The sequence below is a fragment of the Lampetra planeri genome, chromosome 39, assembly GCF_965212315.1.
Source record: "Lampetra planeri chromosome 39, kcLamPlan1.2.h2, whole genome shotgun sequence".
Classification (NCBI taxonomy): Eukaryota; Metazoa; Chordata; class Hyperoartia; order Petromyzontiformes; family Petromyzontidae; genus Lampetra; species Lampetra planeri.
This window is the reverse complement of record NC_136145.1, coordinates 308,950-322,381: the sequence shown is the minus strand read 5'-3', so window position 1 is coordinate 322,381 and position 13,432 is coordinate 308,950. Positions and strand designations below refer to the sequence as shown.

General features: G+C 54.8%; 2 protein-coding genes across 2 annotated transcripts in view; one reads left to right on the top strand and one right to left on the bottom strand.

Moving 5' to 3' along the window:
- The window catches only part of LOC144731423 (inositol hexakisphosphate and diphosphoinositol-pentakisphosphate kinase 2-like), a 31,407-nt gene extending 29,566 nt beyond the window's left edge, over positions 1 to 1,841 (bottom strand). Inside the window, 2 exon segments of the mRNA XM_078612447.1 lie at positions 1,434 to 1,478; positions 1,480 to 1,841. Coding sequence (XP_078468573.1) covers positions 1,434 to 1,478; positions 1,480 to 1,601 — 167 coding nt within the window. The 5' untranslated portion in view covers positions 1,602 to 1,841.
- On the top strand, positions 1,713 to 5,916 carry DPM3 (dolichyl-phosphate mannosyltransferase subunit 3, regulatory). Its single transcript, XM_078612459.1, has 2 exons — positions 1,713 to 2,076; positions 4,158 to 5,916. The coding sequence occupies exon 2, from the start codon at positions 4,192 to 4,194 to the stop codon at positions 4,462 to 4,464; it is 273 nt and encodes a 90-aa protein (XP_078468585.1). The 5' UTR covers positions 1,713 to 2,076; positions 4,158 to 4,191; the 3' UTR covers positions 4,465 to 5,916.
- The last annotated feature ends 7,516 nt before the right edge of the window (positions 5,917 to 13,432 follow it).

Genomic DNA, 13,432 nt, shown 5'->3' with positions numbered 1-13,432 from the left:
GCCCCATCACCGATTGGGAGTTGTGGGGGTGGAGTGCCTGATGGTACAAAATACCCAGGCCGGTGCTTCGTTTTGGTAGGGCTGATGGTAAGGCCCCACCTTAGTGGCACACTCCAGTTTCAGCAGCAGCGCCTCCAACTCCTCCTCTGAGTGAGTCGCAATTACCAGGTCGTCGGCATACATAACGTAGTTGACCAATAGGGAGCCATCCCTTGACCGCACCAGGGCATCGATCAGCCTCCCATTGTATCTGTACCAGATGGAAATTCCTCCGGTACAGCTACTGAAGGTTTCACGAACTACGTGGTCGAAATAGATGTTGAATAATGTTGGAGCCAGAGGACATCCCTGTCGCACCCCAAGGTGTACAGGGAATGGCTCTGACTCCCGGCCACGTAGTTTTACCCGGGCCCGCTCACCATCATGAAGGTCCTTAATGATAGGGAGCAGCAGGTCAGGGACTCCGAAAGCACGAAGAACCCAGAGCCCAGGCCTACTGATGGTATCATAGGCCTTGATCAGGTCAATAAAGCAGAGATGTAGGTCTTGTTGGAATTCCCTACACCTCTGCTGTAGCAAACGGATAGAAATATGGCATCTGCGCAGGACCGCCCCTTCCTGAAACCGCATTGGGGCTCCGCAAGCCTCTCAGCGTGCCTGGCAAGACGGTGTTGAATAATCCTTGCCAGGACCTTTCCCGGCACACTGAGAAGTGAGATGCCCCTGTCGTTGTTACAGTCTGTGCGGTCCCCCTTCTTAAAGAGGGGGACCACCAGAGCATCCTTCCAGTCCTGCGGAACCCATCCAGTGGTCCAGACTGTTGTTATGATGTCATGTAGGGCAGTCTGTGCACAAACGCCACCCTCCCCTCAGCACATTGATACAGACACACAGACACAGTGACACAGAGACACAGAGACACACACAGTGACACAGAGACACAGACACACAGTAACACAGACACACACACAGGCACACACATAGACAAATATCCCCGTATAGCTTTGACAGACTTTTTGGGCAAGTGCTGGTCGCGTGTAGCAGGCCGCTGGCGTGGCACACGCGGTGGGTGGGTGGCCAGCAACCACGCCCGGCCGCCTTTGTATCTCCACTGCTAATGTTTAAACACCGCACGAGGTTCTAAATTAAGGCCGAATCGACCTAGGGGAGGCCCAGGACCGGTTCAGATGTTCGCCACCGATATGGGCCGTGAGATAACCACCACGTCACCGCTGCCCGGGGGGGGGGGGGGGGCCCTGTGCAAGACCCCCTCTGTGCAGGCAACCCAACTCCTGCACACAGAGACCCCCTCCCTCCCTCCCTCTGCGCGGACCCCTCTCACGCACAGGGGACCCAAGTTGGCGGGGACTGCAGAGGCCTCTCTGCGCTGCAGTGCGCGCACCCCCAGGGGGGGGGGTGGAGGGGGTGGGTACCTCGATCCGTGGAACCGCTGCCAACCGGCACGGGGCTCCGCGGGGCGGTTCGCGCGGGACGCGGCGCCGGGACGTGGAAGACGCCGCCAGCGAGCAGAAGCGGCCGTGGCGTGACGTCACAAATATGTTGTTGGTCTCGACGGATGACGTCGCCCACGCGGTTTTCATAAACGGTCGATGACGTCGCGCGTGACGTTCGCCGAACACGCGCGGGAAAAACTGCGGCGCGACGTCACGCCGCTCGTGCAACGTCAACGGAGATGTAAACACGACGCGATGACGTCGTCGAACGTTCGGTTGGTGGAGAGGCGGGCAGGTTGATGATGATCGAGATGACGCCGTCGTAAAAACAAAGCCCGTCGCGCTGCCCTGGTGACGTCATCGCGAGCCAGGGTTTGACGAGCGGGACGATGACGTCATCGTCATAAACAACGGAGCGCGCCGCGTGACGTCACTCCGGGGCCTCGTTTCGTCGGCCGCGACTGCGGAAGCGGGAGACGGAGGCGGCGGCGGCCCCCCCCACGCAACCCTCCTCCTCCTCCTCGCTCCAAGCGCTTCGGGCTCTTCACAGTCAGGCTCCAGGGCTCCAGGGCTCCACGCTCCGGGCTCCACGTATTTAACCCTCCAGGGCTCCGGGCTCCAGGTAATCTACATTCTCGGGCTCCACGTAGTCAGGGTCCAGGCTCCAGGCTCCAGGTTCCAGGTCTCTTGGTACTCAGGGTTCCACGTATTCGCGTTTCAGGGCTCCAGAGTTGAGGAAATGCAGATTGCATGGAGTCGGCTTGCAGGACAACAAGTTGTCAGGTTTCAGTCTCCAGCTCCCAGGTTCTAGGGCTTCAGGTGACAGGGCTCCGGGTCCCGCATGTGCTTTGTTGGGATCGAGAGACTGTGTTCAGGGGTTGCGATCCAAGAATCCAAAGATCCTTGTTCCTGTGATCCAGGGCCCAGAGATCCTTGTTCCTGTGATCCAGGGCCCAGAGATCCTTGTTCCTGTGATCCAGGGCTCAGAGATCCATGTTCCTGTGATCCAGGGCTCAGAGATCCTTGTTCCTGTGATCCAGGGCTCAGAGATCCTTGTTCCTGTGATCCAGGGCCCAGAGATCCTTGTTCCTGTGATCCAGGGCTCAGAGATCCTTGTTCCTGTGATCCAGGGCCCAGAGATCCTTGTTCCTGTGATCCAGGGCCCAGAGATCCTTGTTCCTGTGATCCAGGGCCCAGAGATCCTTGTTCCTGTGATCCAGGGCTCAGAGATCCTTGTTCCTGTGATCCAGGGCCCAGAGATCCTTGTTCCTGTGATCCAGGGCCCAGAGATCCTTGTTCCTGTGATCCAGGGCTCAGAGATCCTTGTTCCTGTGATCCAGGGCCCAGAGATCCATGTTCCTGTGATCCAGGGCCCAGAGATCCTTGTTCCTGTGATCCAGGGCTCAGAGATCCTTGTTCCTGTGATCCAGGGCCCAGAGATCCTTGTTCCTGTGATCCAGGGCTCAGAGATCCTTGTTCCTGTGATCCAGGGCCCAGAGATCCTTGTTCCTGTGATCCAGGGCCCAGAGATCCTTGTTCCTGTGATCCAGGGCCCAGAGATCCTTGTTCCTGTGATCCAGGGCCCAGAGATCCAGGTTCCTGTGATCCAGGGCCCAGAGATCCTTGTTCCTGTGATCCAGGGCCCAGAGATCCTTGTTCCTGTGATCCAGGGCTCGCAGAGATCCTTGTTCCTGTGATCCAGGGCCCAGAGATCCTTGTTCCTGTGATCCAGGGCCCAGAGATCCTTGTTCCTGTGATCCAGGGCTCAGAGATCCTTGTTCCTGTGATCCAGGGCCCAGAGATCCTTGTTCCTGTGATCCAGGGCTCGCAGAGATCCTTGTTCCTGTGATCCAGGGCTCAGAGATCCATGTTCCAGGGATTCGCAGTCTCGGGATGCGAGTTTGATGGATTCAGGATCTGGGTATCGTCGGGATTGGGGTTTTAGGAACTCACAATTCCTGGGGTTGAGTTTCCAGGATGCCAAAGCAGCCACATCTGTCCCTTCAAACAACAAACGAGATTTGACACATCCCACATCAGCCACACGTCCTTGTGGGCGAGCGTGCATTGCCTCGGCGACACTGGAGGAGGGCTGATGGTGATGGGTGATAATGAGCATCTTGATGGCCATGCTTACGACGACGATGATTGACGATGGTGACGTTGATAGCGTTGCGCATAATGTGGATGATAAAGATGCTGCTGATGATGCTGATTTTACTTATTTTTACATTTAAAGAGGGCTATTAGTTCAAGGCGCTCTATGACATCGGTATTAAAAGCAGTTACAAAAATCGAATGCTTTAGATGGCAAGGGCAGTGGCAAGGGCCGAGGAAGGAGTGACCGTAACAAGAAGAGGGCACGTGGGGTCACGGACGGGCTGTAGGGGACGGACGGAGGGGAGGGAATGGGCTATAGAGAAGAGGGGAGGCTAAGGAGGGGGACTGCTTCATGTACAGGGGCAGTGCTGAGTCGACGTGCAGTGTTGAATCTATGGTGCAGTGCTGAGTGACTGAGTCTATGGTGCAGTGCTGAGTGACTGAGTCTATGGTGATTGATGGTAATGCTTTTGTTGACGATGATGGTGATCATTCTCACGCTCGGCGTGCTGACGATGCTGCCTGTTCTGCTCACTCTCGCTGATGCTGCTGTCCACGTCACCTCCACTGTCCCCCGTGCCCTCCCCCCGTGCCCTCCGGCAGGCCCTCCGGCAGGCCCTCCGGCACGCAGGCCGCCATGACCCGCCTGTCCCGCTTTGCGCTGCGCGCGGCCTCCCTACTCGGCCTTTGGGCGGCTCTGCTGGTGGCGGGGCCGGCGCTGCCCGTGCCCGTGCGGGCCGTCCTGGTGCCCCTGCCGGCCTACGCGCTGGTGCTGCTCGGCTGCTACTCGCTGGCGTCCGTGGGGATCGGCTTGGCAACGTTCGGCGACTGCCCCGACGCGGCCAAGGAGCTGGCGACGCAGATCGGGGAGGCGCGCCGGGACCTCGCCTCCAAGGGCTTCTCCCTCTAGTGCAGTGGGGGTGAGGTGGGGGGGGGGGGAAGAGGCCCCCCATAACCCACTACGTCTTTGCGAGAGCCCGCCGGGCCGCGGTGGTGTTCGATGTCGGATGGCGCGGGTAGTGGACGCTGTCTGGAATATTGACTCTTTACGTGAATGATGGAAAAGAAACCTGTCGCTGGAGGTACTGGTGTAAGAGAGACATTGGTGTAAGAGATACGCTGGTGTAAATTTCCAAGTGTATTTTTTAAAGCAAAATATACCCCAAGAGACCACGGTCAATCTCATTTGCAAGAGTGACTTGGGTCACCAATAGCAAAATTAAAAACGTAAACTTAAGTGCTGTACAACTATTAAACAAATAGGATTCAGATCAAAATAAGAAAATAGCAGAGCAGAGATGACCGCATTGAAGTTACATTGGACACGGTGCACAAACATCAACCGGTATTGAATAAAATAAACTTGCAAAAAATGTTTGCTCGGACAAATTATTCAGAGATATTAAGTTACAGACATTAAAGTGGACTCAGGGTAATACACCAGTAGAGTAACAGACCGGTGGAATGCGGACATCCCGTCACGTACACCCCGTGATGGACACGTCACGTACACCCTGTGATGGACACCCCGTGACGTACACCCCGTGACGGACACCCCGTGTGACGGACACCCCGTGACGTACACCCCGTCACTTACACCCCGTGATGGACACCCCGTGACGTACACCCCGTGACGGACACCCCGTGTGACGGACACCCCGTGACGTACACCCCGTCACTTACACCCCGTGACGGACACCCCGTGTGATGGACACCCCGTGACGGACACCCCGTCACTTACACCCCGTGATGGACACACCGTGACGGACCCCCCGTGATGAACACCCCGTGACGGACACCCCGTCACTTACACCCCGTGACGGACCCCCCGTGATGGACACCCCGTGACGGACATTCTGTCACTTACACCCCGTGACGCACACCCCGTGACGGACACCCCGTGACGTACACCCCGTGTGATGGACACCCCGTGACGGACTCCCCGTGACGGACACCCCCGTCACTTACACCCCGTGACGGACACCCCGTGGCGTACACCCCATGACGGACACCCCGTGTGATGGACACCCCGTCACGTACACCCCGTGACGGACACCCCGTGACGGACACCCCGTGACGGACACCCCCGTCACGTACACCCCGTCATGTACACCCCGTGTGATGGACACCCCGTGGCAGACACCCCGTGACGGACACCCCCGTCACTTACACCCCGTGATGGACACCCCCGTCACGTACACCCCCCGTGACGGACACCCCCGTGACAAGACACCAGCGTGACGGAGACACTGAAACAGGCATCGGCGAGATTGGAGACGGGAATGATCGTGGTGACATGGCGCTCAGGTAGCGTTTTTGCAGAGATTCGCAAATTAAAACTGGCAGGCTGCCCTGGTAAATACTGCCGTGTGTATCGTACAATACTACTGCGCGGCGCCGTCTGCTTTGCCCACAGTTGACGTTAACGGTCCCGTGACGCCACTTTCAAGAGCAGGAGGCCATTGCGTGCCAGCATCATCAAGGTCCATATCTCAGAGTCTACAAATGTATTTAGGAGGAGGAATCCCATGGATCTCTTTTTCACAGATGTCCCGGAGCGGCACGGGGGTCAGCGAGTTACATCACCAAACAATACAAAAGACGATATGAATGCAAGTTGCAAACAAATATAAAGTATAGAAGTAAAAATTTAAAAAGTACATAAATTCCTGCCGATTTTTCAACAGCAAATGCAACCTTGGGACAAGGCAGCAAAGTAACAAGAGTCCCAGACCACAGCAAGACAACAACGACAACAGCCTCGGAGCACACTAGGACAACAACAACACAGTCTGTCATATCTGAATCATTACCGCAAATTGCTTAATTGGGGGAAAAAAACATAGCAATCACCCCCCACTGCAAGAACGCGTCACGGGAGCTTCCGTACACAAGTCTGCTGAGCGTGCGAGCGGAATCGTTCGACTCTTACGATGGCAGTCGCAATGTGGTGTTGATGTTCTCGATGTTAATGTGGAGGTCCTGCTGCTGGCCACAACGAGAGGGCTTCAACAGAGAGAGAGAGCTCGCGTCGTGTCGCTGTTCCTCCGCTGAAGAAGCGCCGGCTGCAGTGGCGTTTACTCTGCGGCCCACAATAATAATTAGAAAGGTGATACCAGCGTGATGGAGATGGTGGTGGCGGCATATCGGAAATAGTGATATGCTATAAATGAACGATGCTCCCTGTATGAAATAAAAGTTGCGTCGAGTGTTGTGGGCCCAGGTTTGTGAACTCGCCCCAGGCGGGGAATTGGTGCACGTTGGATGTCGCGCAAACTCCACGTGGTTTTGCGTTCAGCCACAAGCGGCTCCGTGAAGGCTCGGAGCGATGAGTGTACACCGTCGCCTGTCTGGAGTGGTCTGCAGTGTCTATGAAACCAGGTGTGTCGTCCCACAAGATCCTGTGGCTGGTGGGATGTATAACAAAAAAGTTTGATGTGGAGAGACACCTTAAGGAAGCAATTTACTTATTAATTTCATATCCTCCACAGCGACGCACGTGATTATGTTGTGTTGTGCACTATGCAGTGTCGTGTTGAACGAAGACCCAACGTTGATTCAAGCAAGGCCGACTGCTTATGAGGCACTGAATATTAAAACCACTTGCAGGGTATATCACTCTACGAGTTGCAAAACGCTACTAAAACGCTCCACTCCCAAAAGAAACGCAGTGCGGCTGATGGGATGTGTGTGGATCGGTGGTGTAGTTGGTTATTGCGCTGCACAACGAACCCGGCGACCCAAGTTCGATTCCCGCTCACGGCCAACACGAATCTCTGGATCTCACCTAGGTCGACTCAGCCTCAAATAAGTACCAGCCTCGAATGAGTGCCTCGTACACAAATGAGTAGCTTGTAGTCATTTGTGCGGCGTTTAAACATCGCGATTTGGCGAGCGGTCCTGGCACATCTCCTCCGAGCATGTGCCGTGTCGGCCTCCATCGGCTGCTGGCTAACAGCGCCTGCCGCCCAAGTCAGGACGACACGGGGGATCTTTGTGTCACAAAAATAATACAGACGTCAGTGCCCGATTATCCTAGTCGCACAAGTAGCTACGCATGCAGCAGCTACGGGCCCGCACTTTCAAGGGCCCCCGCGCTAAATGCTTTAAATATTTCAATTCAGAGCACTTGCTCTATTGCTATAGTACTATACTGCCTTCAACTTTTATGAACGACTGGGTGTTTAAGGTTAGCGATTTGTCATATTATCTGGCCGTATAGCAAATAAAAAAATAAAATTACTTTAATATGCAAGTTAAAATTGTGTTTTAATATAAAGTTTTTATTTTTATTCAAGGCCCCTTTTTAACACATGCTACAGGCCTCGCACTAGCTTGATCCGGCACTGAAACGCGTGTACAATTGTTGCGCGGAATCGAGGAGGGGGGGGCGAAGTTGGTCGGCTCGCTGCAGACAACGCGCAGCGAGAGCGTCTGGACCAAGTTGATTCAGCGGCCAGAGGCGAGACGCAGCAGCAGCAGCGGCGGCAGCAGCGGGGCGAGGCAGGGCGCCGGGTGGCGCGGCACGGGCACGGGTTGGGGTTGGGGGGGTCAATAGCGGGGGAGGCAGCCCCGCCCCCACCCCCCCGAGGGTGGGGGGTGCTGTGCAGTGAACGGTCATTCCCCATCCGTGTCTCACCCCCCCAGCCCCCCCTGTCTCACCCCCCCCAGCCCCCCGTGTCTCACCCCCCCCAGCCCCCCGTGTCTCACCACCAGAAGCCCCCCCCCCCCCCCGTGTCTCGCTCCCATCCGTGTCTCGCCAAGACTCCAAGACCGACGCTGACAAAGTGCGGGGGACTCGGTTTATGGCCGAGTCGACCTAGCAGGAGGACGAGGAGGACCAAAAAAACCCGCCTCGCAGTACCACTCGCCACTGATGCGAGCCGTGACACGCGCACAGAGACACTCCCACAGGGAAAACCCCAACACGTACCCCTGAATAACAAGATGAATCAGATACACCATGCGTCTCCTTCCGGGACGTGTCCCTCCACCTACACAACCCAAGGTCTGTTTGACACATCCCATCAGCCGCACGGCCTTCCCGCAGAGCAGGTGTCGGCAGCATTGGTTCAACACAAGCGGCACTCGAGGCCGGTTTCGACGTTTAGTGTCTCATCAGCAGAGTCGGACTCGCTTGATAACCAATTCCGGATGATGGGATGTGTTACAAAAAAGTATTAACACCGATATGTGTACGTGGAGGAGGCTGATTGGTTAGTTTTCTGGCTTACACGGTGCCTGTAACAAACTCACACCACGCACAGTGCATACCCACTACACACCACGCACACTTACTACACACCACGCACACTCACTACACACCACACACAGTGCACACTCACTACACACCACACACAGTGCACACTCACTACACACCACGCACAGTGCACACTCACTACACCCCACGCACAGTGCACACTCACTACACACCACGCACACTCACTACATACCACACACACTCACTACACACCACACACAGTGCACACTCACTACACACCACGCACAGTGCACACTCACTACACACCACACACAGTGCACACTCACTACACACCACACACAGTGCACACTCACTACACACCACGCACAGTGCACACTCACTACACACCACGCACAGTGCACACTCACTACACACCACGCACACTCACTACACACCACGCACAGTGCACACTCACTACACACCACGCACAGTACACACTCACTACACACCACACACAGTGCACACTCACTACACACCACGCACACTCACTACACACCACACACAGTGCACACTCACTACACACCACGCACAGTGCACACTCACTACACACCACGCACACTCACTACACACCACGCACAGTGCACACTCACTACACACCACACACAGTGCACACTCACTACACACCACACACAGTGCACACTCACTACACACCACGCACAGTGCACACTCACTACACACCACGCACAGTGCACACTCACTACACACCACGCACAGTACACACTCACTACACACCACACACAGTGCACACTCACTACACACCACACACAGTGCACACTCACTACACACCACACACAGTGCACACTCACTACACACCACGCACAGTGCACACTCACTACACACCACGCACAGTGCACACTCACTACACACCACGCACAGTACACACTCACTACACACCACACACACTCACTACACACCATGCACACTCACTACACACCACGCACAGTGCACACTCACTACACACCACACAGAGTGCACACTCACTACACACCACACACACTCACTACACACCACACACCATGCACACTCACTACACACCACGCAAAGTGCACACTCACTAGACACCACGCACAGTACACACTCACTACACACCACGCACACTCACTACACACCACACACACTCACTACACACCACACACCATGCACACTCACTACACACCACGCACAGTGCACACTCACTACACACCACGCACACTCACTACACACCACGCACAGTGCACACTCACTACACACCACACAGAGTAAACACTCACTACACACCACGCACACTCACTACACACCACACACACTCACTACACACCACACACCATGCACACTCACTACACACCACGCACAGTGCACACTCACTACACACCACGCACACTCACTACACACCACGCACACTCACTACACACCACACACACTACACACCACACACACTCACTACATACCACACACACTACACACCACACACCATGCACACTCACTACACACCACGCACAGTGCACACACACTACACACCACACACACTACACACCACACACACTACACACCACACACACTACACACCACACACACTACACACCACACATCATGCACACTCACTACACACCACGCACAGTGCACACTCACTACACACTCACTACACACTACACACCACGCACAACGCATAGAGACAAAGAGCCCCGTATCACACAGATTGTGGCCACCCACGCCCGCTCGCCCGCCTTTGTCTCCCAAGTGGCGATGTTTACACACCTCACTGACACAAACTGACACACACTACACACACTGCACACGTAACGTACCGACACGCTCACCTATCTACACAGACTGTTGATGCAGGTCGTGTTAGTGAGCACCTATTAAGACCGCGCCTATGAGGGGTGGGGCGCTTAGCACCACGGCCGTGCAATACACATACACAATACACACAGACGCATACAAAGCAAAGATAAAGGTCCCATCCTATAATTAGTTAATTACCCCATGTAGCATTTCACAGGCTGTGTGTGGGGCGTGGTTCTGACCACATTACCCCTGATGCCATGTGCAGTGACGGCCTTAATAGGTGCTCGCTAACAATACTCGTCACAACAATCTCAACGCTCATACACATTGAGACGGAGACAAACACATCCCCAGTATAGCCTGAGCGGGCCATTTGGGCAAGTGTTGTTCGCGAGCACCGATGAATGTTGGTACGGCACACTCAGGGAGTGGGTGGCTAGCACCACGCCCGGCCGCCTTTGTCTCCCAAGTGGAAATGTTCACATCGCACCAGGTACTAATTTGAGGCTGAGTATACTTAGGGGAGACCCAGGATCGGTTCAAATATTCGCCACTATTAATTTTGTCGTGAACGGGAATCGAACTTAGCTCGCCGGGTTCGGAGTGCAGCACGCGAACCACGACACTACTGCTCCCCAACACTCACCCACATTGACAAAGCCCGCACACGCAATGTAGGCACTGTGTGTGTGTGTATCACAAGATACGCACTGTATACACAATACACACACATTCAAACAAAGATTCCCACCATACCTGTACAGTTGAGGCTTTCACAGACACACAATACACCCACATGCCAACAACATACACCGACACAAAAAGACAAAGATCTCTCGTGTAGCCTTCAACAGACCTTTGGGGCAAGTGCTGTTAGCGAGCACCATTGCTGATGTTTACACACCGCACCAGGTACTCATTTAACGCTGAGTTGACCTAAGGGAGGCCCATGACCGGTCCAAAAATTCGCCACTGATATTGGTCGTGAGCGGGAATTGGTGCGCTAACCACTGCGCCGCCGCTCCCCTCTAGACACAAACACAGCAGAGGTTGCTCGCCCCTAATTGGCGGTGACGTCACCACGGCGCTTGTGCCAGGCTAGGTGCACTTTGAGGCCTCATGAAGTGTCGAAGGCTCGATGGCAGGTCACGGGATAGACCCACTTGATTGAGATGACTGACAGACGCATCACCTGTGCTCCCCACTGTGCCACCTGGCTGGGTTTAGCCGCCCGGCGCTCCGCTTATTGTTGTGAGGATCGCTCCTCTGCCTTTCGTTGTCCTTTGAAGGCGACTGCCTCCAACTGCCCAGCAGCGTCCTTCACGAGCCTCCTCCATAGAGGCCGATCCTGACACCGCTGGTACCTGTCATCGGAAAATCCACTCAACTTTAGATCCTTTGGCATCACATCATCAGGCGAATACTCATGACACACAAAGTGTTCGCCACAAATGAACCACGACAACTCGCTGATCGCGTCAAGGAACATAAACCATCACGCGAACGCCGCTCATCCTCGCAGCAGCGGCTTTTGTATAACCGTCGAACAAAGACGGTCACTGCATCGCACTTTGAGATGCGCTTCTGCGGCCGTCTGGAACGCTCTCCCTTCCGATATTAGGAAGCCACCGAAGCTATGTGCTTTTACATCTTGATTGAAAACTGATTTTTTACAACTACTTTTTGTATTTAATTTGTTGTCCTACCCGCGCACATCCCATTATCACGATTGGCTACGTACGGTGCGAAAAAAGTTACAAAAACATACAGCCCGTACCACCCACTCGCTCAGTCACCCACCCAATCGTGTACCAGTCTATCTCTTTTTTAGCCTGTGCCAAGCCCGTTTAGCCCCCTCTATTCGGCCGAACAGAAGCTGTTTGGGCATGCCGTGGCTGGGCATGTGGGCTTCGCGTAGAGTGATAGCCCAGGGAGGAATCTTCCACGCAGCGGCACGCAGCTGATGAAAAGATAATAAAGATAATGCCGATCGACTGATTCGCAGTGAGACCTCCGCTGCCAAACTGCCCAGGTGTGCGAACTCTCCACACCTGCCCCCCATCACTCGTGGGGAGAGTGGACAAGGTGGAGAATTTGATTACATAAAATACCCAGCAAAGTTGCTTTGTATTGATTGGGCTGCTGGCAAGTCCCCAATTCGTAGTCGCATGCTCCAGGTTTGGCAGCGGTCTCCAACTCCTCAGAGTGAGCAGCAATTACCAGATCATCAGCAGAGATAACATGGCTCACCGATAGGGAGCCATCACTAGACCGCACCCGGTCATCAATCAGCCTCCTCTTGTATCTGTACCAAATGGAAATTCCTCCGGTACAGCCATAGGAGGCTTCTCGAATTACGTGGTTAAGAAAGATGTAAATAGTGTTGGGGCCAGAGGACATCTCTGTCGCACCCCAAGGTGAACAAGGAATGGCGCTGCCTACAAAGACAGAGATACCCCGTGTAGCCTCAACAGACTGGTGGGACAAGTGCTGTTGGCGATGAAGGCCGGCTCGGGACACGAGGGGGTGGGGTGGCCAGAAATACACATCAACTAAGCCATTGCATTCACCAGGTAAAGCGCACTAAGCTTTGCGCTCGCTTTCAGAGGTGACCTGGCTACACACAATGACAATTCATCACCGAAGTGACTGATAGCATCACCACGCAAACATGTATTGTAGCAGCCACATCATGTACACGCGAGTGCTTTTTTCTAGACGAGCAAACTCCAAAGAGACCCGGCGAACAATCCACGCGGACTCCGCGCAGACAGGCGGCACAACCACCTCACCATCACACCACCTCACCATCACACCACCTCACCATCACACCACCACACCATCACACCAC